At 30.9% G+C, this 27,436-nt stretch overlaps 3 protein-coding genes across 4 annotated transcripts; 1 reads left to right on the forward strand and 2 right to left on the reverse strand.

Moving 5' to 3' along the window:
- Positions 1-859: 859 nt before the first annotated feature.
- Positions 860-2,860, reverse strand: LOC105628031 (transcription factor MYB28). The gene is made up of 3 exons (XM_012209330.4): positions 2,564-2,860; positions 2,233-2,362; positions 860-1,804 (listed from the first exon to the last, which is right to left on the reverse strand). Exons 1-3 carry the CDS (start codon positions 2,697-2,699, stop codon positions 1,075-1,077), a joined length of 996 nt encoding a protein of 331 aa, XP_012064720.1. The 5' UTR covers positions 2,700-2,860; the 3' UTR covers positions 860-1,074.
- Positions 2,861-18,862: 16,002 nt separating this feature from the next.
- Positions 18,863-22,670, forward strand: FUC1 (alpha-L-fucosidase 1). The gene is made up of 3 exons (XM_012209329.4): positions 18,863-19,550; positions 20,298-20,534; positions 21,801-22,670. The coding sequence occupies exons 1-3, from the start codon at positions 18,949-18,951 to the stop codon at positions 22,561-22,563; spliced, it is 1,602 nt and encodes a 533-aa protein (XP_012064719.3). The 5' UTR covers positions 18,863-18,948; the 3' UTR covers positions 22,564-22,670.
- A 316-nt stretch (positions 22,671-22,986) lies between these two features.
- On the reverse strand, positions 22,987-27,337 carry LOC105628028 (S-adenosyl-L-methionine-dependent methyltransferases superfamily protein). Of its 2 annotated transcripts, none has more exons than XM_012209327.4 (10): positions 27,189-27,337; positions 26,507-26,609; positions 26,206-26,272; positions 25,830-25,895; positions 25,296-25,389; positions 25,050-25,166; positions 24,782-24,882; positions 24,161-24,235; positions 23,980-24,072; positions 22,987-23,604 (listed from the first exon to the last, which is right to left on the reverse strand). In XM_012209327.4, the coding sequence occupies exons 2-10, from the start codon at positions 26,518-26,520 to the stop codon at positions 23,299-23,301; spliced, it is 933 nt and encodes a 310-aa protein (XP_012064717.1). In that variant the 5' UTR covers positions 26,521-26,609; positions 27,189-27,337; the 3' UTR covers positions 22,987-23,298. The 2 variants fall into 2 exon arrangements, with proteins under 2 accessions (XP_012064717.1, XP_012064718.1); XM_012209328.4 differs by lacking the exon at positions 27,189-27,337 and adding an exon at positions 27,077-27,121.
- Between the last annotated feature and the right edge of the window lie 99 nt (positions 27,338-27,436).

Raw genomic sequence — 27,436 nt, forward strand, 5'->3', positions numbered from 1 at the left:
TTTTTTTTTAAGTTTTGAACTCAAATTCTCTTGCCTTTTTAGAGTATCTATGAATTAATATATATTTTTTAGAATAAAATGATCATATTAAGAAGGAAAATCCAACAATACAAAAGGAAGAATAGAATATCTATGAATTAATATTTGCATTTATCAAACTTGAAGTGTTTTCTATAATCGAATTTAAGAATATATATATTTCTCAGCTCGACATTTTTATTTAAAATTATTTCTTAAATAATAATTTTCAAATTAAATCTAATAAATAAAATCACAACAAATTAACAAACATTCATTAATTGAAATTCAAACTCTTTTGCTACTATTATTGTATGACACTTGAGCACTTGCAATCTTTCATTTGTATTCATATGTATTGGGCTAATATAAATTTCCAACTTTTTCTTATTGTTAATACTTTTGTATACAAAAACATTTAAAAGTATAGTTTTTTTTTTTTTTAAATTTTAATCGTCTATTATCTGACTAATCTGAATTCGTGTCGGACAAAACCACAAAAGGAGGCAAACCACTCCTTCTAGAATCTTTAAAGTGACTCCATATTTAGTGCTAAACTCGAAATCTTTAATTAAAGAAGAAAATATCATGTTTTATTCCATCTTATCTTTCAGGGGTAAAAGTATAATTTTCTTTTTTAATATTAAGAGATGAATACTTAAATTCGCAATGCTTATATTCCAAATAATGAGTGGTACAGGTAGAAGTTACTACTAGTGAGTGAGTGAGAGAGAAGTAAAAGTGGAAGTGAGAGAGAGTACAAAGATGATGTTAAAAATGTATGATGACTTCCCAAAAAGAAATATGCACAAAAATAAAAGGAGCTTTTTACAAACTCATGTACTGTCAAAAGAAGAAATGTTTTTTCATATTTGATCATCAGAAAACAACACAGACTCCCATAAACAACTCCAAACTCTCCCTTATCTGAAATCTCTCCACCTTACCCCATCAAATCTTTCTTGATTTTACTTACAGTCAGAAGAACAAGTCCATATACATAAAAATCATTCACTAATATAATAGTAATATTAAACTTTTCTTTTTCTCACCATTTCAATAGTAGTACATGAACTTCTCTCGTGTCTTGCTTTCATCAATCAACAAGTTGTTATAGTTACTGTTGTTACTACCACTACTGCTACTAATCAGTTGCTTGACATCTTCAAGATCATACTCCAATGGATTAGTAGTAGTAATTTCTCCAAAATACCCACTTGCCTTTTCTGCCCATTGATTCAGATTTTCACTTCCATTGTTATAACTTAACATAAACTTTTGATTTTCTTCATACCCATTTGAGATCAAGCTTTGAAGTCCCATTTCTTCTTGTTTAATGTCTCTTCCACCATAGCTGATCTGACTGCAACTTCCATCAGAATTAGAACTGCAACTTGCTTCACTTCCAAAAACTAATAAATTATTGTTATTGTTGTCTTTTACTGGATGATAATATTGCAAAGGGTGATGATGATTAGTACTCAGTAAGCTTTCCTGGGTTTGGTAATTAAGATTTGGTGGGATTGGTGAAATAGGATCAAAGCTGGCATTAAAAGGTTTATTAATAGAGCAAAAAGGGTAATTAGAAGTAAAGGAAGAGTCTTTATTATTATAAAGAGATAAAAGAGACTGAGATGATGATGATATTAATGGTTGAGATTGAAATGGTAAGGCTTTTTTCTGGTGAGGAGATATGGCCATGAGCTTTTTCTTAAGTTTAGTATTCCAGTAGTTTTTTATGTCATTATCAGTCCTTCCTGGTAACTGAGCAGCTATTATTGACCATCTGCAAAATTTGCATGTTAGAGAAAGAAAATAAGGTTCCATTGACAAGAAAAAAACATAAATGTATTTGAAACTTGTCATGCATGCAGAGATATTATCCAAAAATTGGAGATTCTTCATGTGTTCAAGATTTTCTTTCTTTCTCTTTAAAAAAATTTAAAAACTATAAACTAAAATTATTTATATATCTGTTTCCTTTCATTTTCTTATTTGCCGATTTCAGACATGTCTTCCATTGTTATTTCAAAACCAACAGTTTATAATAATGGAAAAAAATTCAAAAAAAAAAAAAAAAGAAAAGAAAAATCATAGATGTTTATTGGCAAATTATACATAGATCAAAGATAAATTAATTCATTTTTAAGAAAAATTAGTAGTAGAATGTTACTTAGGGAGATAATTGAAAACTATATTCATTTAATGCAGTACCTGCTTCCAATGCTAGCAAATAGAGTGCAGATTATCCTATCTTCCTCATCAGAAAATTCACCATGTTTAATGTTAGGCCTTAGATAGTTTAACCATCTTAATCTGCAACTTTTCCCACATCTCTTCAAACCTAATCATAACAATGATGGTGATCATTATAAAAAAATAACCATATATATAATTCATACAATTAAGAAAAAGCAAGAAACAGAACCCAAGAAATGAAATCTTTTTTAAAAAGGAAAAAGAAATCTTTAATAAAAAAAAAAAAAAAGAAATGCAACCTATAAGAAAAAAAATGAAATCTTTAATTTGATAAATGAGATCTTACCAGCTTTTTGAGGGAGAGCAATCCAATTACCACCAGTTCCATACTTTTCTATGTAATCTTTAAGCTTTGAGTCTTCTTCTGGTGACCAAGGACCCTTCTTCACATTTGCCTTATCACAGCAAGGAGCTCTTCCCATCTCTCTCTTTCTTTCAAGAGATCTCTTTTCTTGAATATATCTTCAAAAAACTTATAGTACAAGAACAAAAAAACCCAGTAGCTCTTTCTCTCTCCTTTTTCTTTCTCTCAGTTTCTATACAAATGGTGGGGGTCTGGTTGCTTTGTTGGTTCCTTTTAATACGAGCATAAGACAGACTTGGGGTTTTCTACAGCAAAGAAAATGTACTTTTTATTTATTATTTATTTATTATTTATTTATATTCAAGATGTACACAAGTCAAAATGATAGACATGTTCAATCAGTTGTAAGTATCCATGACAACGGTTCGGTTTCAATCTGGAACCCAACCGAAATCAGACCTTCAAAATTGGTTTTAAATCATGATCAATGGTTCTTGATTTTAAATCGTAATTGAATCCGTGTACTTACAGTTCGGTTATGGTTTTTCATTTTTTAAATTAAAACCGCTGATTTTAATTTAAAATCGGCCGTTTAGATTTGAAACCGTGAAAAATAGGTTCTTGAAATTAACTTTAAGAATTTTTTTTGTTAAATTGGTTTAGTTTTTTTAATAGTAATATTTATTATTATTTATTACTCTCTCCGTCGCAAAAAGATAGTCCACTTTCTATTTTCACAAAGAAAGTACTGTATTTATTCCATAATACTTGTGAATTTCATGTTTCTTAAAAAAACTATTAAATTTGTTTAAATTACAATAAATTATTGAGTAAATTGACTACAGTACCCTTAATTTAATACTAATTTTCTAAGAAAACCATTAAATAGAAGTAATAATTATTGGTCATATTCAAAGGGTAAAATGAAAAAAAAAATATTTATTACTCCTTAAAACAAAAAATGTGATAAGTATTTTGAACAAACTATTTTCTTAAATGTGACAAGCATTATGGAACGGAGGTAATAGCAATTATTGTGGCTAAAGGACAATTTTATTTGTATAACTTTTTTATTATGTCCAACTTAAATAACAAGCAATTATTATATTGAAATAATAAGTAAGAATTAATGAGATCATTGAAAATAAGATAAAATTTAATAAGGGTAAAATAGATAATTTAAGGATTAACTATAATACAAAAAATGAAAGTGGACTATATTTTGGGACAAACTAAAAAGGAAAGATGGACTATCTTTTTTTTTAGACAGAGGGGGAGCATATAAATTAAAAAAAAAAAATTGTAAAGAATTATCTAATTTTGGTTCAAAATCAGAATAAAACCGAAATCTACGGTTCTATCTTAGAAACAGACTAAAAATAGTTGGATTTCAGTTTTATATTTTTATAACTGGAATCGGCATTTCTGAAACAGTCACCATGGCTACAGAGTTATAATGCTTATTAATAGAACTTTCCACCCTTCAATTTTGGTTCACCCTACATAAAACCTTGCTTAGTCTTTTTCTTTTCTTAAATGGCATCCAAAGTCTATTTAACCTAGAAGAAATTCAACAAGAAATTGAATTGATAGCTACAGCCTTCTAATTGTGACATTTTCCAAACCATAGACTAAGTAATAGATAACTATATAACTAACTGGCTTCAACTTGATAGTTAAATAAATTTCAATCACCATATTATAAAAGTCATACTCTATTTATTATTTATTTTTTATGCCTAGTTTTTCACACATGCACCATTTTCCATGTACATACCGGCACTTTCTTTCTTTTTTTTTTTTAATTGGCACATACCCATTTCTTTGTACTAGATTATTTTATGATTAATTGATCACAATTGACAAATAATAATCCATATTAATGCATTTTTTAAATTATCACATGTACTTGTGAATCCAAATTTGAATATCCAATCTTTTACTTTCTATTATTACTTGTGAATCAGTCATCACTTGAAAGATGGAATTCTTGAATTCTTGATGATTTGTAAAGAGGATAAATTTATAATTATGCAAGGCTATTTTTTAATTTTATGATTATGTATTACTATTAACTTGCACTATAATTTAACCAACGAAATAACTCTTTATTTTCCTCTCATCACCCTAAACAAATTTATCAATTTTCTTTCTTATATAAAAATTCTTAAAATTACCTTTTTTTTTTTTTTTTTTAGTTTGTGCATATGTGTTTCAGGCTTAAGCTAGGGGTGATATTCTTATAAAGCCCTCTTCATAATAACGATTTCTTAAATATCTAACCTTGTAGGTAAAATTCATCTGAGGATGCGGTCTATTTCCGTTGATTCAACTCCGTATTTGAACTAATAGAAAGAATATATTAACTGTTTTGATAGTTGTTCGTTGTTTTAGTAGCGTTTAATTATTAGTTATTTTAGTAATTTTTCATAGTACATTAAAAACTAAACGTTACATGAGTTAACTTTTTATAAAATATTACCTTAGCCTCTAAAAATTATTCCAAACGCTATGTTATAAACAGTTAAAAATAATTTTTAATTAAAACGTTAAAAGTAACTTAAAAAGCTGTTTTCGATCATAATCTTAATATGTCTCTTAATTATAACCATTATACGTGTTTATAATTCTAGTTCTATAATTTACATATCATTAAAGTTATTACATAATTAATAAGAATCATGAACATGCATATTTGGGTCCATCCTCTCATATTCTTTGCCAAAAATCCATCTCATCAATTACTGCAATATATATATATATATATATATATATATATATAATATTAAAAAAAATGTAAAAATAATATGGATGCAGTGATTGGTGTAGAGTACATTGTAAAAGATTTCCCATCTAGAGCCTATTAAGTTACAAAATAATGAAAGAATAGTGGCCTAAGGACCAATTGGAGGGACCCCAGTAGATTTTGTAGGTCATAAAAAATCAAACCCAATTCAAAGTTTTTACTGCAACTAGATTTACTAAATTTGTTAAATGTATTCCAAAAGGAGAAATGTAAAACATTTATGGTGAATATTCCAAAGGACCTTACTTCTATCTAGCATATATGAACCTAAACGAAACAGAGGGTTTGATTAATTGTTCTTTGTTCACGTGAAGCTATTTGTCCATATACAACTTTCTTATTAGAGGATGAGATCATTAAGATTGTGAAAGGATATCCATCGTCTTTTTAATTAATTGTGCAAATATATATTTTACTTTCTTTCGTTTTAATTGCTCATTTAAAATTTTGAGAGTATATTAATATTTTTTTTTTCAATTTTATTTATATTTATTAAGTGTAATTTATTTTTATCTTTTTATCATTACTTTAATTATAGTTAAATTAAAATGTTGACTACACACATAACTAAAAGTTTTTCATCATATCAAGACATGAAAAATGAAATGGAAGTGTAGGCATGGCCGGTTCATTGAGCTACCGGTTCTGGTTCACAGAACCGATAGTTCAAAATTTTTTAAATGTTGAACTTGAATTGGCCCTCGAACCGCCGGTTTCGGTCCGGTTTCAGTTTTGGCCGATTTCGATAAACCGACGGTTACGATCACGATTTTCAGCGATACATTTTTTTAAAAAAAAAAATTCAGTTATAATGTTATATCTTTTTTTCGAAAATATTAATATGAGTTTAAAAAATATTGGTAAATGTTATTTTAAATAAATTTTAGAATGCTCATACTCATATAAGAATAAAATTAATTAATTTTATAAAATAATCAAATAAATTATCATTTTTATTTTGTTTAAATGTTATTAATTAAATAAATTATAAGAAAATTTTGAAAAATGCTTCAAAAGAATGTAATTTTAAACTTGTTAAACTGTCACGACCCGTTTCCGTGGGCCGGACCGGCACTAGAGCCCAGGTAAGCTTAAGGCTCCCGAGGCCCGTAGTAAGCCTGAATCACTAAAATTTATTATTTCAATATAAATTTCAAACATTCAGCCCATTTTATAAAAAAAATAAACCTCAATCCTTTTTATTAAATCTCGGCCCAAATTTATCAGCTACAACATTCCACGGTTCGGACCCAATTAATAGTACATCACATTTTTAATATGGGCTCACATAATTATATCGTCTATGTTAATACACGACTAATTGTACGCAAATTCTACAACTGCGGAGTCACTAACTAATAGATATACATAGATTTTTATATATCTAGATACATAGCAAAATATTTATTGGTCTAGGAAAAATTTTCTTTCTAGCTCTGCGACGAAGGAACATAGCTTAACCGAATTAAAGAGAAACTTACTTCCTGAAAAATTAAACAAGATATGTGAGCTTTCTAAGGAGTAACTATTATTGCACAACACACACATTCACACATATGTGTAAATATATCAATCTAGTCATCCGACTAGTTATATGCTCACGCAGCCAGTCACACAAATGACATGTCACCAGCACTCACAATCATTAACATCTTCATATAATCACATCACGTGGAAATTAGTCAGTGGAGTCACCGAACCCCCGATGAGCCGTCCTCCCACATGGCTCATCCTCTCACATGTGCACCAGGGAGCCGATCCCCCATACTGGCCGACCGGTCTAATCCTCACTTGACCAGCCCTCTCATTGTTTTTCTATCCTCTCTTTTCTTTTTCATACCAACAGGAGGCAACCCGGTCGTCTCCATCAAATCTAGATCATCAGGCGCTCACAACAGGAGGCCACCCTGCGGGCTGCGATCAAATCTAGATTATCCGGTGCGCCCAATAAAGAAGCCAACCTGTGGTTAATAGTAACGGTAACAGTAGGTGCACACGGGGCGCCGATCTCCCATTTACCCGGCTAACAGAAACAGAATCAGGATCCATATAACAGAATCAGAATATAACAGAAATCAGAATCAGGATCCGTATAACAGAAACAGTCTCACAAACCCATGGTGACCCACTTCATCCCAACTCCACACAAACAAAGCATAGCATAAACACAACACAATTAATCAAACATTGCAATTAAGTGCAGACATATTGATCAGTTGGACAACGTAATAAAATGCACAACTAGACAACCATTCTCAAGTGCAATTAAATAAATAACAAATAATAGTAAGAATAAGCAAACAATAAAATAAATTATAATAATGGAAATAAATAAATAATTGAATAATTCAATGAATAATAATGAAAATAATTAAATAATTAGAGCACTCTATTTAATATTTATTAAGTTATAGAATTAATCTAAATAAACTTATTAATTATGTCATTACTTAAAACTAGTCTAAGTTCTATCGAAATTTCGGCAGCACCTCCCCTAAAAATTGGACTATCTACCTGCTCAAATATCGCAATATTATATATATTTATCAATCAATGTACACAGCCCATCCGTCGGGCAATCAACAAATTTAAGTCCCATCCTCCTTTCAGTACAAGTATGTCAACGTTCACTAAATAAATCTACAAATTATAATAACCTACAACATGTTCCAATGATTGTATTAATTGTCCTCTAACTAATTATCAAATAAATGTACACTTTATAAATAAAACTTGCGTCGATAAGTTAAATTCTAAACTAGCCACTAAAAATCAATGCTAACCTAAATAAAAATTCAATATATATATGTATATTTCTACGTTAGTATATCTAAAAGGGCACCCGTTACCTGAAATAGCTGCTACCCACCAAGAGAAATAGCTTCAACTTGACTTAAACTTATATACAGTAAACAACTAACTCATTTCCCATCAAAATTTAAACTTAACAACAACATATAATTCATATCAAAGCAAAAACTCAAGGGAAAAGCTGAAATGGTCGCTGCCATCTAAAGTTTCCAACTTCTTTCGCCAAAACCTGCTGTAAACTAAATAATTGATTCATATAGGTAAGACTTCAGTTTATAGTTCAATTAAAGCTTCATTTTCCTCCATTTTGGCATACCTCTACCATTTCCATTTTTAATTAAAGCAAATCCATGATCAAATTGTTTATCTAGCAAGAATAATATTATCGAGTACTAACTGACCTTAGCTCAAGTATTGGTAATTTAATTGTTGTAAAATTTATGCTATGCTTATACTTAGGAATTATACTAAATTTATACATTATATTATAGCTAGCAATGTCTCTTAAAAATTCTAAGTTAACATGTATAGATAATAGCTAGATTTCTCATTCCTAGACCAAAACTGTTAACCATAATAACCCACTCAACTTCATCAAGAAACTCAAATAATAATTCCTAAGTAGCTATGCTTATATAATTCCTGAGCAAAACACAGACAGTAGCTAGAAATGTACATTCTTATACCCATATTATTTAATTCATGATACCCTTTAAATAAAATTTAAAGGAACTATAAACATATTATAAATGGTTAGAATTTAATTACCTAGTTAAACAATTAGCGTCGGAAAAATGAATTTTCCGGTTAGGATGACCGGAAACAGCTCCAGCTATCTACATTTGCCCCCTGCCGGAGTTGAGGAAGACGGTAGCCGGTGGAGTCGTCAGAGGTGTTAGAAGGTGTAACCAGCCAGCCCTTGACTGGTTTCGCCGGAAATAGCAAAGAAGATCGGCGAGTCGACTGTCCCGATCGCCTAAGACCGCATCTCGCAGCTCCTTAGTTTGCTGCGCTAGCCTGAGGCAACAGAGGTGAGGGGAAAGGAGAGCGGCACGGGAACGGCAGCGGGAGGCGATGGGAATGGCGCTGGCTTCAGGTGATTGGAAAGGCAAAAGGGAAAGGGGGAGGGGGTGGAGGTCGCGCACATGGCGCTGGCGCCAGGAAGAAGAAGGGAAAAGAGAAAAGGAAGGAAAAGAAAAGAAAAGAAAAAAAATCTTGGGGCTTCTAGACCATTCCGGTTCGATTCGAACCGGTTTGGTCTAATTCAATGTCTTGGCTCGATTTGCTTGGTTCTCGGGTTTTTCACTTGGTTTTCCAATTATTCGTGTGGTTTTTGAAAAATCAATTTGATTTCTGAATTCGGTTCAATTCATTTGATTATTTTAATTAAGTTTTGTAACATTTCCTCCTTTAACCAAAATAAAATATAAAAATAAAAATAAACTATAATTAGTAAGGAGATTTGTTTTTAGGGTAAATATATATATATTAATCGCTGGGATTTTATATTATTTCTCGAAAACTTTAACTGTTTACGATTCGAAATTTTCGACATTTTATTTGGGCTTGGGCCCAACTCGTAAAACTTTGGGCTCAAATTAGAATTGCCCGATCTTTACAACCCATACTATCAAAAATTCAGATTTTTGATTTAATAAAAATTCCTAAGTTTTGAAAATAAAAATTCGGGATATTTCATAAACAATTTAAAAGGGTAAAAAAAAAAAGTTAAAACAATATAAGTTTAGACTATATATTTCTCTTTTTTTTTTACTATTTACTTTTTAGATTTTTAACTTTTAAAGTAAAGTGTATTTAAAAAAAAAATCTTAAGTAAAATATATCATATAGTAAAATATTATTAAGACTTTTAGAGATGTATAAAATAGGCCAAGTGATTATCATTTTAAAAATAAAAATAGAAAATTTCTGGTTCGAACCGTACTGGAGCCGCCGGTTGTAGGACGGTTCAGGTTCAGTTTTTAACATTAACATGAACCTTAATCGGCCCTTGAACCGACGATTTCGGTCCGATTTTGATTCATCTACAGTACGGTTCGGTTTTGGTTCAAAATGAACTGGTGGCTATGCCTATGGAAGTGGTGCTTTGACCCTGTTTGGTAATCTTAGTTGTTGTAATAACTGTCCGTTGTTTTACTCGTTGTGAGATATTAGCTATTAATGGTTAGGTATTTATATAACGGTTTAGAATAAAAATATTCAGTAAAAATAACTGTTTGATTAGCTGTTTAATATAAAACGATAAAAAATATATGGATGAATATTGTTGCAATGAGGAACAAGGCAAAGATAAATGATAGGTATAGATGTCATAAAAAATTTATAAAACACTAAAAGTTAGAGAGGATAATGTTTCATGAAATACTATCTTAAACTTTAAACGCTATGATAAATGTTATATTACCGAAGGCCTTAATTAATTAAGATAGTGTTTTAATCCAGTCAAAATACTAAGCACTAATGCCGAACAAGGCCTTAGCATGAGATAAAATAGCATTGATTTTGTAGTAAATTTAAATAGAAAGTTTTTAATTTTAAGAAGAGCAATTTAGACATTTTAGAAAATCAATATACTTTAATCATTTTCTTAATTCTTGTGAAAATATGAAATGTTACTTTTAAAGTGGAACGATGAGAGTGTTATTTTTATTACTCCCTCTCTTGTTACTTTAGAGAAAATTCTCGTTTAGGGTGTTTATTTTATATAGAAAATTTTGCTCTAAATGGAATTTTTAGAAATAATATCAAAAGAGCAAGTCTAAAATGCCCTTGAATAATCTGTATTATCTATTTTTTTTGCCTAATCAATAAGTATAGCGACAAACAAAAGGTAGGTTGAGCAGTTAATAATGTTTTATTTGCAAAATGTAATAACAACTACATGTACGAGCGGTTTGATATAAATATGTTCAACTTTACAGATCTGAGTACAAATAAGAATACGGACACTCATCAGGTTTTATTATATGACCACACATTTCAATTGTTGCATCCTACTTATAGAAAATGTTTTTATGTCCATTAATACTTTTAATTTGGGCACAAATTTAAATTTTTCAAACAAACCAAATTGTAATGCTTCATTGACTAAATTTGTACTCAATTTCTAAAAAGTGTGCATTAATTTACGTATAAAGCACGAATATGACTATTTTTTCTAGGGAGGTAATATAAAATAATCACGGATTTGTATGGTTGCATCCTACTTTTTAAAAATTACTTTTATAGTGAGATTAACCTTTTTTAATCTCACTTATAGATCTGCGTACAAATAAGAATACGGACACTCATCAGGTTTTATTATATGACCACACATTTCAATTGTTGCATCCTACTTATAGAAAATGTTTTTATGTCCATTAATACTTTTAATTTGGGCACAAATTTAAATTTTTCAAATAAACCAAATTGTAATGCTTCGTTGACTAAATTTGTACTCAATTTCTAAAAAGTGTGCATTAATTTACGTATAAAGCACGAATATGACTATTTTTTCTAGGGAGGTAATATAAAATAATCACGGATTTGTATGGTTGCATCCTACTTTTTAAAAATTACTTTTATAGTGAGATTAACCTTTTTTAATATCGGCAAAAATTTGGGTTTTAGTCAACAAACTGAACGGTTTTTATTAAGACTATATTTGTAAGTGATTCCTTAAAAATATGCTCTACTTTATAGATGTCGGCAAGGACAATATTTTGTATATTTTGCTTTATTATTATTATTATTATTATTTTTTATTTTTTATGTTTGATGCCATTGGAATTAACCCAATGGAAAAACTCCATTACAATGTAACACCCTAAACAAACCTTACATCGAATTAACCCAGGTGAAAATGATATACTCAAGTGTAGTTATACTTTAGACTGGCGAAATAATTTTTTAGAGAGAGCAATATGACTATTCAAAAACAAAACGGTGAGGGATTAGCAATATTTTGCAACATAATGCATATATAAATAATCATATTAATTCTTTTTTACAATACAATTACAAAAATGAAAAAAAAAAATATAGAATGAAATGCTATGAATATACACATACAAGCATTTTCTCTAAATTTTAATTATTTGCTAAATGTGAAGAAAGATTCTCCATTGAAAATGAAAAATCAATATATTTGCATATAATTGTGGATTACATCATATTATTATAATGGGGTCCTCAATTAATTTTATTTTTTTTATCAAATTGATTGAGTCATTGCAAACGTGATACAACACATTGTTGTTCAAAGCCAACCTTTTTTTGTGAAATTTTATGTATTTTTTTCTGAGGTTCTTCGAATGCTTTGAGCATGATATATATATATATATATATATATATATATATATATATATTATAACAAGGAATATTACTATAAAAAAATTATTAATCAGTAATCAATAATTGATCCTTTTTTTATACTTGGATTATTTTTTCAAAAATTTACAATATATAACATATGCAGATGAGTTTATACCACTAACATAAATATCAATAAGAAAATGCAATACTATATATACGCACATAATATTTTATCCTAATTCATTAATTAGGAATTTTTATAAAAATCCAATAAGAAAATAATACTTTTTAATGTTAAGGAAACAAAAATCAAAGATACATATGTCCACACACACACACACACACAAGCATTTTGCTAGCTAGCTTCCACATCTCTCTCTCTCTCTCTCTCTCTCTCACTTGAGTTTCATTATCAAATCATTGTTAACAATATCCCCTTTTCCGTTGACCTTTCTTTACCTATGGAGAAAATCTTATTATATATATATAAACAAAAATTTTTTATATATATTTTTAGGTTTATTGCATTTATCCTATGTGGAGGTTCGTCAAAATTTTCTTTTGGCTTAGTTATTACATAGATATATTACTAGCTAGTTGCCAATTAACCCTAATTGATAATTTCTGCACCAATCAAGAGGAGATTCAACCTTAACTTCCATAAATATAAAATCATTGTATGGAGGCCATAATTACCGTCACCAAGTTGTTATATAATTAATAATAAACAAATAATCTTTTATATATATTCCATATGAAGCATGCTTAAATTCATATTATTGATTTAATTAAATCTTAATCAAAGTTATGTGCCTTTGTCAATTACCATTTTCCTCACTAGTCTACCATATATCCAATTTTACAGATTAAATCGTGGCTTAGTCTAGTAATAAAGTAAAATATATGCAGTAACAAAGTTAAGATCGAAGGCTAGGAGCTAAAAAAAAAAAAAATTAAGAGGTAAACCCAGAAAATACAATATTTTAGGGATAAAATTGAAAATTTTAATTATTTTAAAGAGTACATTTTAAAAAAAGTTTGAATTATAAAGGCCGGAGCCACTTCCGGCACCTGCCTCCATCTATAGATAGATATAGATAAGCTATAATAATGTGGACACACCCAAATCTAAATCTTACTTGTGGGAGGATATACATGATATACAGAGAGAGAGAGAATATTCCAATTTAACTAAGCATTTAAAAAGAAAAATTATTCACTGATATAGAACATTTAAAATATAAACGAAGTTTCCTAGCAATGAAAAAATTAATTAATTAATCATTTTTCCTTTGTCCTTTCTTCTACTGCCATGGAATCTTTCAAATTTGAAAACATGAAAGCACTCCAATAATTTTTCTATCAAAATAATAATAAACAAAGAAAAATAATTAATTAAGAAAGTATTACAGTAATAAACAACAAAAGTGACAAGTGTCCTCATTTGCATTGCCTCTTAGACAAAAAAAAAAAAAAAAAAAAAAAAAAAAAAAAAAACAAGATTCAAACACTTGCTTTATTAGTTTCCTCTCACTTTCTCAAAAGTTGGCAAGCTAAGCTGAGAAAAATTTTGCAGGTTCTATTCATATGATAGTTACATCATTAAAATAATATAGTTACCTGGACCAAGTAAGGAGCAGCTATAGCCCTCCATAGCAATTGTTTACTTTTTTTTTTTTTTTTTCGAAATTCGTGATTGCCTCCTCTTTATAATTAATTTTTTATATATTAAGTCGATAAATCTTGCGGAAATCATCAATTAAAACTCAAGCATATCTTACAATTACAATTTTTTTATTATATTTTATTTATATTTTTATAATTTTCCATTAAATATCTCGTGAAAAGGTGAAAATATCATTTTTAAACTTTATGAAAAAAGTAAAGATATTTTCATCTTTTTACATGACATTTAACTGCAAAAAAATTTAAACGGCGAAATGAATGAATAAATAGTTTATAGAAGTAAATATTAAAAATGAAGTGGTATATCTTAAGAAAAATAAAGACAAAGAAACCAGTTTACGTGGACTATTAAATAGACTTGGTCTCACAATTGTTTTGTTTCACATTTCCAATATTAACTAAATTACTGTGCAGTACGTAGAAGCTTGCAGAATAAAGCAAGGTGGGGGAACAGACTTCGAGGAGCTCAAATCTTCTTCATTACAGAAAACATTCACAATAATAATTTGATAAGTTTAGTCGCTACACCTAAACCTGTCAACTGTTTGATAATTTGCCTCTGAAAAGAATTAAAAACACAGACAGACCTCAAAAATTTCTTCATGTTTTTACATTTTGAGTTCCATGATATATTGACAGATTATCAACTCTTTCCTCTATAATGTTCTTTAATTTTCTCCTTACTATTGTCAACCAACCAAAATAATTGACTTATTGCATAGTTTTTCCAGAAAATTCTAGCTAATGAAGGTACATTTTTATAATATGTGTGTATGTCAACAAGGAGAGTAAAAATGCTCTAGACTCTTTTTCTTTTAAAGAAGGGTTCTTGATAGATTCGTCTAAGCACAGGTTTGATGTGTCCATTACTATATATATAAATATCACTTCTTTTTCTCCTATGACTGTGTTCGGTAATATTTTTTTTAAATTATAGTAAGGCTAAGCTTCAACCCCATATAATTAGGATTTTTTTACCGTATGTATCTTTCTTTGTTGTTAAAGCTCCCTCATTTATACATAGAGCCAATAAGCTCCAACCCTTTGTTTGGATAAGATAGGGAACAAAGAAAATGGAAGAAAATAATAGTGAAATTTGATTTTTATTATTTGGATATAGATAAAGAAAAAAGTATATAGAAGAGTATAATATTTTTTTTTTTTGCCAAATTGATGACAAAATATGAAAAGTTATATAAATGTATTAGTGAAATCACATTAATGAAACCCATTGATTATGTTTAATTTTGAATTATTTGATAATTATATTACATATATTCCGTTTCATGCATAAAAAAATATTTAAAAGAAATGAGAATAATTAGAATTTAAATTTTTAATCTCTTGCATTATACTATGGTGTTAATTAACTACTAAATTATTAGACTAATGATAAAGAAAAAAGAAAAGGCACAAATAGATATGAAATTTCAATAAACTAGTAAGGTCAAATTCGAAATTATAAAAAACTTTACAAGACTGAATTAAAATCTGATTCTTTCTTATCAAAAGCTGAAACAATTTTCATATAATTTCAGTTTAAATTGCAGTTCGGGATTAGATTGAAATCGAAAATAAAAATGAGATTGAGATTTAAATAAGATAAATAGAATAAGGTCTTAGTTCAATGTCCCTAGACCGAAACTTATGGTTTGTCATCTTTCTAAAATAGGAACAAAGTTCACAGGGGAAAGGAAAAAAATAGAAAGAGTAGAGGGGCTTCTGAGAAAAAACTCCAAAAGAGAAAACACAAAAGCAAAAGTCAAACAAGTCCTAACTGGGATTCGATACAGACACAGACAAAGACGCGAACGTTATACAAGCCTCGCTGTCTTTTTTTCTTATGACGTCATACGTTACGTGCACTAACTTTCACACAAACTCTTCCCACGTGTAATAGACGAGACACTTAAATCTTTTTCAAGATTTGTATTCTTTTTATTTTCTTTTACATTTTTAAACCTCTTTCAACTGGTACTTCGACACGTGTATTGTGCCTCGACGACTGAGCCTCAAGGTAGACCCCACACCCACTCCTCAGGCGGCTTTTCTAGCTAGAAAGATTGAGGCACTGAGCAATACTAAACTCTAACCAAAATCAAATCAAACCGATTCTTTTTTGTCAAAGTACAGATAATTATTTTAAAAATGCAATTACCAATCAGATTAGATATACAAAATCATTTAGTTTTTTCAATTGATTATCATATATAACTAATTAAATTTATTTTTAAATGTAAAATAACTACTTTGATCGAAAATGTTTTAATTTAAAATCGAACTAAACCGATTTAATCGAATCAATTTTATACCATTCGGTTTCAATTACTATAATAATACATTCGATTTCACTGACACCAAAATAATATTATTCAGTTAATGGAATGCTCACCCTGCTCATCAATGTGTTCAATTTAATAGTTTTTGGCTTCACTTGCTTGGCACGTGTGTTTTTATTTTTGTTCTTTTTTTAATCAAAATGAAAGTATGTTGTAAAAAAAAGAGAAAAAAAAGGAAGACCTTGTCCAATCCAATCCAAAGTAAGTTTCTCATTTTTTGAGAATCAATCCAAAGTAAGTTGTTAACCTCTTATATACTTTTTTTTAGTATTTTTAACATGTAAATCTAAATATTTTAATATATAAAAAACAATAATGATTTATGAAATGAAGTAATAAATAAAATAAAATAGAATATTTTCTCATTTTTCTTATCTAATTCATTTATCCCAAAAGCAAAGATAAACAAATGTAAAACAAACATTAAAATTTCTGTAGTAATTTACTATATTTGAAAACCGAGAGGAAAAAAAGAAGAAGCTATTTATAAGATAATTATTTTTAAAATAAAAAAAAAAAAAAACATAAAAAAGAGGAGCTCGTTTTATTTTATTTCCTTTAGCATTTTAATCTGGAAGAAAGTGGGCCAATTCAAGTACTTGAAATGTAAAAAAGTGGGATTTGCTTGCTGAGATGGGGTTGAAGAAGAAGAAGTAAACAATCAATCAATCACTTCATGCAAATTGCACGCTTTGCTTCTTCACCATCATCATTATCATCATCTTCTTCCTCTTCCACCTTTATAAACTGCCATTTCTAGCCATCTGATTTGATCTGGTTGGTCAGGTTTTGGTTAGAGACGATTTGTCAGTTTTTTATTTTTCTAAATTTTTAAATAAATTTGGGTCATTTCATATATAAAAATAAAAGATTCATTAGATATAGCTAATGGATATAAGTTATAGGGGCATGGAGACCGGAGAGTATCCAATTATTTAGATTTGGTTTGATTAGATTATGCATATAAGAAATCTTGGCATCTAAAAAAAAAAAAAAAAAGTCATTATTTAACTAAATACATTTTTACTAGAAATTTTAGTTTAGGAAAATCACACAAAGAGTATATATTACTCCATCAAATTTTGCTTTTTTTTTTTTTTTTTTTCTTCTAAGTATGGAGGGAGGATATTTGAAGCTTGGTATATTATTAGGTTGTATATGCACTTACCACGAAGCTATGTCGGTGTGCATTCTTCGTACTTGATAATAAACTAAATAGGAACGCTAATGTATTTATATAAAATTATAATTATACCCGAACCTAAGAGATTGATTAAATAGTTATTTACCCTGGAAAAATATCAAGTTTTGACATTAGTGCTAAAGGCTTTTATTTTTAAATTACTGTTGTCAATTTTAGTACCCTGAGATTTTGGGCCGTTAGTGCTTTCTCCTATCATTCGACCAATCCAATCCAATTAAGCCCAACAACAAAAAATGGGTCAAGTTCGAAATTTCTATATTTTTTTTTCCTCCAGACTATCAAACTCGTTTTGGTTACGCGCTTGGGCCATTCGGGCCTGCGGTTTAAAAAATAAAATTTTTTTTTTTTTAAAAAAGGAAAAACTCTCACGTAATTCACTTTATTATTTCTTTCGAGAGATATATATAATAGTTTTTTCTATATAGTTTTTATTATTATTTGATATATCCAACAATTTTTTTCATAAAGATTTATGCAAAAGGCATGAATCATTAATTCCCTCGGCCTTTAATGGACTCATCCTCTGCTTAAAACTGTGAGGAAAGTCACTTAGTTGCTTAGGGTTGGAGGTTATTGGGCAAAAGAGTGAATTACTCTAACCTTTCTATTATATTAAATATATTTATTGGTTACGCCAACGGTGAGATGAGACGGCAGAAATACTTTCTCATTTATCAGAAATTACTCTGCGCCGAATTTAGATTATGCTTGATTAAAAGAAAGAGTGGATAGATTTATCGATTATGAAGCCGTTTTTCATCTAATTAATCTAATTCTATACATTGATATTCATTTACTTGAATTGTAAGTTGCTTTTGCATTTTAAGGGTGTAAATTTGACATTCATTCTTCTTTTCGGGGTTTTGGCATGTTGATGGTGGCTAAGATTAGGAAAGTTACTGGAATTTTCGTTGTACCAACTTTCATCTTAATTATAAAATATTTAATTTATTTTTAATGATTTCCTTGGAAAGCAACTTATCAATTGACCTTTTTTTTTTTATATAAAAATTTTAGTCATAGATTAACGAATAGAATTGTTGAATTAGAATAATTAAGTGAAATAAAAAACAATTTAATCAAATTAAAAAATTTAGGTGATCTATTTACTTCTTTAATTCAGTCTTCAATTGTTTTGAAGTCTTGACTTAAATGTGCTGTAACCTCATGCTCTGTCTCACCCTCACGCCACTGCCTCTTCTCCACCATGAAGAAGAAGGAAGAGGAGATCCAAAATAGTACCTTTAAGCCAAGAACCCTAAAACGTGTTTCATATCACGCCTATCTGAATCCAATTCTTGTATTTTTCTCACTCTCATCAATATCGATTGCCTATTCTACCGTCAAGAAGCCACCCCCACTTCCTATTTTGCCACTGCCTTCAGCTTCTCAGCTCCAATGGCAACTCACATCCATGGCAGTCTTCCTTCATTTTGGACCCAACACCTTTACAGACAGTGAATGGGGTACTGGAAAAGCTGATCCATCTGTATTTAACCCAACCCGCCTCAATGCTACCCAGTGGGTTCAAGTGGCAAAAGACTCTGGCTTTAATCGTCTGATACTAACTGCAAAACATCATGATGGTTTTTGTTTATGGCCTAGTGAATTTACAAATTATTCTGTAAAGTCAAGTTCTTGGAGGAATGGAAATGGGGATGTTGTTAAAGAATTCGCTTTGGCTGCGAAAGATGCTGGTGTCAGTTTAGGGCTCTATCTTTCACCGTGGGATAGGCATGAGGTGTCTTATGGGAAGACTTTAGAGTATAATGAGTTCTATATGGGCCAAATGACTGAGTTGTTGACCAGGTAATCTCTTTTAGGTTATTTCTGATCAATTTTGGTTTTTCTTTAATTCCTATGGTGCATTTAGTCTTTGTAATTGTCTGCTCATCGAGTATTGATGAGTTAACTTGATTAGATTAACTTAACTGTTGTCAATGTAAAGTTTTGAAGTTATTTGTTATATTTTGATAACCATGTTTGTTTGGACACACGCACACACACACACACACACACACACAAATTAAGTAAGCTCTTCTTAAATCCTTGCTCTGCATTAAGTTCCTCGGACTTGAATGCAAGTTATATTTGGGTGCCTGTTTTTTTTTTACTAATTGGTATGTTTTAGGATGGTACTAAATTAAGTAAGCTTTTGTTAAATCCTTGTTTTGCATTAAGTTTCTTGGAATTACCTGCACTCTGTTTTATGGTATTCGTATTCTGATATTTGTATGTAGGTTGAGACTATGTTATTTGTCAAATTCTTTATATTCTGCCCCGTGCATGTGCTTAATTGCTGTCCACTGATTACACTTTTGGAAGATTAATGTTTCCATGTCGTAAGGTAATTTGTGCCTTTTTTGAGCAGCTTGGAGTTTTATTTTATTTGTCAAGATACTAAATGCCATCTCTTATGGTTAGTTCAACCTTAATGACATTAGTTGGTAAATATCTACTTCAATATATTATTACTTTGTTAACTATATTTAGTTTTTCTATGACTGCTTTTGAGAAATTTAGGGAATTGGGATGATTTTTCAAAAATCATGGCAGGTATGGAGAGATTAAGGAGGTATTTTTAGATGGTGCGAAAGGAGAAGGAGAGAAGGATATGGAGTATCTTTTTGATACTTGGTTTAGTCTCATACATCAACTACAACCTGGGGCTGTCATATTTTCTGATGCTGGTCCTGACACAAGGTGGATCGGGGATGAGGCTGGCATTGCTGGGTCTACATGTTGGTCCCTTTTCAATCGGAGTGCTGCCAGAATTGGCGGCACTGATCTAAGGTGAGCTGATCTTATTTACCATATTAAGTTTTTCCCTTGTCTAAAACCAATCTGCCTTACAGATAAATACAGTGCAAGTTCTTTAGTCTTTACTCATCGAGGCTTTGGTTGGGAAATGGAATAGCATGGCATACTATAGAATAGGATAGCTATTCCATGTTTAATTACTATTCTAATTGGGGTTTAAATTTAAATGTGGAATAGTTATTCCACAAATTCAACTTTCGATTGAATTGTTTATCACATGGGATAAGTACTTCACAAATTTCCTCATTAAAAAATCTACTTAGAATTGAAGAAACACATATCCTATGGTGCCATTGAATAGACTGAATAGTTATGTTATTCTTACTTTATTCTACTTTGCAAACCCTATAAATTGTTAAGAGTTCCATTAATGATGATAAAGGTTCTATATCTGGTTCAAGATAACTTACTTGCTTGGATAGTAAATGCCTCTTTCTTGTCATGTTATCCACAAGTTCCATATTTTTCCTTAATGAGAATAGTTCAATTTAATACAATGAAGTAAGAAAAATTATGCATGTAGGGAGGGTGTTGCAGAGCATTATTGCTTGATGTGGTCAGTTTACTCTGTATTTAAGCTCATGAATCGATCGTGGTTGCTATTGCCTCTCAGTATAAAATGCTGACTCTTTTAACTACAACTTTAATGTGAATATGCTGCTTCTTACTTTGCTCTGTAGCTAGCAGATTTAACCTCCATACCTATGCAAGACGTTAATTGGTAGCATTTCTTTTGAGAATAAAATTTTCAAATTTGATGGCTGGATAATTGTCAAATGTTGTTAGGGATCTATAGTTTATGGATCATCTACTTGAATATGCTCAAGCTATTAGCATAACTAATATGCAAAAATTGATCCAGGATTCTAAGTTGCTTTGACCAATAAATAATGAGCTGTACTGTTTATGTTTTTGCTATTTTCTGGTAGCATTCTCCTGTGTTTAAAGCTACCAAGAATTAACTAATTTCCTTCCTTTTTAGATACTGGTCCGCAGCTCATTATTGCATTAGTTGCTGTTGTACTGTACTGGTATCTCCATTTTCTAGGATTTTACCATATAAGATATGTTCTTATTTTTGTGTCTCCAACATAACATTGAATGTACTGTTCAACCTTCTCCAAAGGATCAATGGAAGAATATGCTTCTCTTCTCTTTGAATGGGAGGATTCTTTTGTTGGCAATTTCCCCAAACAAGTCAATTATCTGATTTTTATGCACTTCTCATCTGTCTAACAGTTACTTAAACATAGGAGACCCGGCGGGTCATGATTGGGTTCCTGGTGAATGCGATGTCTCCATCAGACCTGGTTGGTTTTGGCATGCATCAGAAAGTCCAAAATCTGCAATGAGGCTTCTTGATATATACTACAAATCTGTTGGCAGAAACTGTTTGTTGCTGCTGAATGTGCCACCAAACGCTTCAGGTCTTATATCGGCTGAAGACATAGAAGTGCTTCAAGAATTCGCAGAACTTCGGAGGTCTATATTTTCTTATAATCTAGGAAAGAATGCCATTCTTAGTGCCAGCAGTACAAGAGGAGGCGCTGTTGATCCACAGTTTAATCCCAAAAATGTTCTTGAAGAAGGAATCTACACTTACTGGGCCTCTGAGGAGAACCAGTCTAATTGGGAGTTATTCTTCGATCTTCAGGAAAGAACATCTTTCAATGTTTTGCAAGTTCAAGAGCCAATTCACATGGGACAGCGGATTATTGCATTCCATTTTGAGATTCTAAAAGATGGGGACTGGAAGAAAGTGACTAATGGCACCACAGTTGGATATAAGAGGTTATTGCAATTTCCGACTGTAGAATCTCAGCACCTGAAATTTGTTATAGACAAAACCCGGGCAGACCCACTTGTTTCCTATTTGGGAATTTATATGGATCAGTTTTCCATTGTGAGTCACAAATTTGATAATAGCTCAGAGACATACTTCAATGGCAGTCAATTACTCAGGCAAACAGTGGATACTCATTCTGGGACTGCTAAAATGTAATTTGTGTATATTTTCATTCTGTTGTGCAGCCAATTGTTCAATCTTCGAATTCCTTGTTAAAGTACATTATATTTTTATGTTAAATTTGAATAATTCATTGTAGCTTACATGCCTGCTCAACAGTTCTAATTATAGGCAAAGAAAGCTCCACAGAGAGAGAGAGAGAGAGAGAGAGAGAGAGAGAGAGAGAGAGAGAGAGAGAGAGAGAGAGAGAGAACAATGCAGCAAGAGAAAAAACACATTATTCTAGCAGGTTTGAGCAACCGTCTATTGAACACATGCGATTTTTCAGGCAAGGTTTAAAATGTTTGGATTTCTCTAACATTGAAGCGTTCAAATATCAGCAAGTTTTTCATATGCTATTTCTTGGAGACTTCAATTTTCTTCAAATCTGCTGCAGATGCTGAAAACCAGCTTCAAATATTCTTTTCAAAAATTTACTTCACTTGATAAAGCCTGACTTTTCACATTTCAGTTGAGATTATCCTATTATGCCCGCGTTCTGGCACAATCCACTTCAAGGTCAGTTGTTTATAACTTATTTACAAAGGATTAATTTCCTAGGTCTGATTTCCCATAAACCAGGAATTCTAATGTCAATCTCTGAATATCAGCGTCATGATTTAAGGCAGCATAGCATATGTTGTGTCATTAAACTATGATAAAGCTTAACAATGGAGCGAGGCATATAGACTGAAGTACAATAAACTAATTATGAATATCACAGCTGAAAATTTATGTCATCTTGACATCTTGAAGAAGTCTAGCAGCCATTGAGCCAAGTCTCCTTGCTTCCCAATCAGTAAGCTTTCCTTTTGGAAACTTTAAATCCTCCTGAACTTTTTCACTACTGCCATCATCCATATTATTCATGGCATTACTATTCCCACCATTACCGTACTCTTTTGGCATTTGAACTTCTGTTTCAACTTCATCGGTTTGTGGATCAATCCTTTGAGTCATATTTTCTATGTTCCCAGCTGAAGGCTTTAATCCCATGATGTAAAGTTGAATGCTTGGATGCTGGTACTTACCGTCCATCTGTATAGAACGGACAGGTTAGAATAATTCCAGAGAGTAAAGGTTTTGCATACTAACTGAAACTATTCGGAGGCAGTATTTCTCATGCTCTGGACCAAGCCTTATAATAAAACTTTGGATGATCAATCGGGACAAATAGTTGGTCTCTAAGGTTGTCAATAATTCAATGCATTTGTTAAAGATTTTCACTTCAGGAAAGTGATTGGTGAGGTAGATATTCCAAGAATCACATATATCCAATCTTCACCAGGTATAATCTCTAGGGTTATAATTATTTATAATTAGGTCCAGCTTTTTACGTACAAATGAGATGTGCTTTAACATCCACAAAGGTACAAGCATTAAAATTTACAAGAAATAGCAGAAAGCAAGCACCTTAGCTCTTGGAACAATTTTCAGTTCGAAGTTCGGTTTCCACACATCAAGCATCTGCTTGTGAACACTTGTAGATCGAACCTCATAACCCATCTACATGGAAATTTTATCAACAAAAGATTGAATTATGAATTAATTTTTTTGGATTAAAAATAAAATGGATAACCTTAAGATGACGCACCAAAATTGTTGTTTTGGGTCCTGACAAGGCAAATACTGTTTGCAGTAGTGGTTCCAGGAGATGCTCTGCATAAACCTTAATAACAATGAAGTTGAAATCACTAACCTGATTAAGTTGGGATGATAGTGTGTTGAAGATCAAATGCCAATAAAAAGGTTAAAAGATTTTATTGTGGAAATGCCAAAGCAACCTTTTTTCTTCAATTACAACAGATCTACATTTTGAATTGACTATCCTATTTTTATTTATACAAATTATTGAAATTACAAGAGATGTATGCAGAAAATTCTAAAAGATGCATGCTGTGCCAATTAATATGTTATACAATGTACATTCATATTTACTTTTATCGACTTGCTCACAACTGACATCAGAATTTGTGGCAAGCCCATCAAACTAAGAATTGAGAATCATAAAACTAAAGTTCTCTTCTAATAAAAGAAAATTTGAATCTTGTGTGCATACATATAGATTAAGCACAGAAGCATCTACCAAAAATTTTGACATTAGGCTGTCAATTTCATTATCAACACAGACAAAACAGTAAGCGATAAACAGTAAGCAATAATTTCCCATTGTGGTCCGGACCAATAATAAAGTGTAATCATCAAACAAACTTACAACATCAGTGCCAATGATGTAGTCAAATGGTGGATCAACAGCCATTATATGATCCTTGTTTCCCCAGTCCAATTCTGCAACCTTGATTGAACCAAATGAATCTACAAGGATAACAAGTTCTTAGAGTCATGGACAATATATAACACTCAAATCAATGTCCAAGTATGATGCTTTATCCAACAACGAAAGCAGCACCACACTGGTTGGAAGCAAAGAAAACGTATACATGCCATATGAACAAAAACCTCAGAAATATCTCAAAGCACACCTGAATTAGGATCCATCTGCATGATTCTTGAAGTATTACGCTCAACATTTCTCGTTAGCAATGGCAAAACATCCATTTGGTCTGTTGAAACCACATTGCATCCCAGCAGTGCCATCCCTGGAAGGAGCAGCTTACATCAGAGTTAGAAGCAAAACTGAATATAGTATAATCAGATCAATATCAAACAGGAAAAGCTAACCAGAGGTCATTTATGAAACATTCACTTAAGATGAAACTGAAACTCACCAAAACCAGCCACTCCACAACCTGCTCCAAGTTCAATAACCCGTTTTCCCTTGAGTTTGGAAGGGCAAAACCGTCCCTTTCTGCAATTCTTTTCCTGAAACAACCCGAGAACAGGACTTCATAAACTTCAAAAACGCGTAAATTTGCAATGGTGCATGTACCCCTTAAATCTGTTAATGATACATCATATATAGGGAATGTTTTTTCCACAGCGTTACTTCCACCACATTCCTTATTCTCTCCTTTTTATTTATGGAGAGTAAAACAAGGGTAGAAGTCAAAACAAATAAAGGGATGTTTTTTCCACAGCTTTACTTTCCACCATTTATTCTTATTGTATTTACTTTATGGACACAAAAACAAGAGTAGAAGTCAAAATGAATAATGCCTTATCCAAATAGCAGGATCTTGTGTAGGAAAACAAACACAGTATTCCTCATTCCAACTACTATGAATTGCCAAAATGTGAAAAGAAAGTTTCAGGAAATTTCAAGTGCGGTTAGAGAGAGAGGGAGGGAAAGAGAGAAAGCTTACCAGAAATTTAACGAACACCACTGATGCATCCCAAACTGTAGTTCCTAAATGCTTGGAATTTGGATCCTATCACAATCACAACAAACTTACACTATATGTAATCTTATAAGATATGAAAGAGACTCCACGCAACCAAGCATAACACAGGCAAAATTTCAGATCCCTTACTGACATTTCAAGTATAACAAACAAAATATCCTCAGTAAAGCCAGGCTGCATCCTGACAGACCATCATTCATATTATGATTGGGCTTTCATTGTTTTAAAACTATACAATTCCAGCAGCATTAACTTCAAACTATACCATTTCAAGCAAATTGAATGGTGAAACAAACACTGTACACAAACTACAACCAAAAGAAGAACAAAAACACACCTGAGAGAATTGCAGTTGATGGCCTAGAACTTCAAGAGTGATTGCAGAGGTGCTTGGAGAATTTAACCTGACATAGGAAATCACAATATTATCATCAAGTATAAAAGCTTAAAATTAAACACTGAGATGAGACATTAAACAAAGGAAGGCAAGGATTAAAGCAGCAATAGTTCTGGAATACTTTGCACAAAGAAATTAATAAGCAAACCGCAAATTGACATTCATGGTTTGTAAATTGACTAGAAAACAATTAAATAATTATATTCAGTAAATTGAAGTAGAAAATAAAAATGAAGGGCACCTGTCATGCTCCATTGTCAAGTTTTTCGAAGAAAAAAAAAATTATTTTCTTGATATACACTGTCGCAGAGCTAAGAAAGGTTCCTTTAAGATGACAGGCTATGCTGCAATCAAAAGAAGGCAACTTTAACTAGAAAGAAAGCGATAAATACAGGAGAAAAATGTCCAAATATAAAGCTAAAATCAAGAAAAGCCATAATTTATTTGCGCACATTCTTACGAATTTTTATTGTGCTAAACATAAAAAATAACAAATTTTTTAATGATCCCACATTATTGGACGCACAAAGTCATTCAAGTTTCTAACATATGTATATGTGAAATATATTGCATAATTGCAATAATGTTACTTTACTTTTGCACAACATGTTTTATTAAAGGCAATAAGAGAAAGAAAAGAAAAAAGAAAAAAGACAAAGGAAAGCTTTCTACCAGTAATAACCACATTTAAATGATGAAAAACGATAAATTGATTTTTTTTTCCCCTAACGAAGAACTAAAGTTGCCTGTTTCTTTTTCTAAGAACCAAAAGGATAAATGGAAATCACCAAAATCTCCATGAGATACCTACTTTCGTGTATATCAGTAACCAAAAAGAGAATAAATTTGAAGCATAGAAAGCAAATTGAAAGCATAAAATCTGTAGCGAATATTGTTACGTAATATAAGAAGTGTTGTAAAACCTGAGATGATTGATGAGGTTATGTCAGCAAGAAAGAAGTCAGTCTTTGATGGACAGGAGGAGGAGGAAAATCAGATTCTTTGATCCCCGCAAGAATGGTACCTTGGATTTGGAATCCGTAGGAAAGGAAACTTTATCTCTTTGTAGGTCCACTGAACTTAAAGAGTCCATGGAGCTTATCAAGGCCCAGCGACTTGGACAAGAAAAAAATTTCTTTTGGTAGTTTTTTCACAGCTACAGATTTGGGCT

Source organism: Jatropha curcas, chromosome 1 (genome assembly GCF_041381405.1).
Source record: "Jatropha curcas cultivar XTBG-Jc1 chromosome 1, XTBG_Jcur_1.0, whole genome shotgun sequence".
NCBI lineage: Eukaryota > Viridiplantae > Streptophyta > Magnoliopsida > Malpighiales > Euphorbiaceae > Jatropha > Jatropha curcas.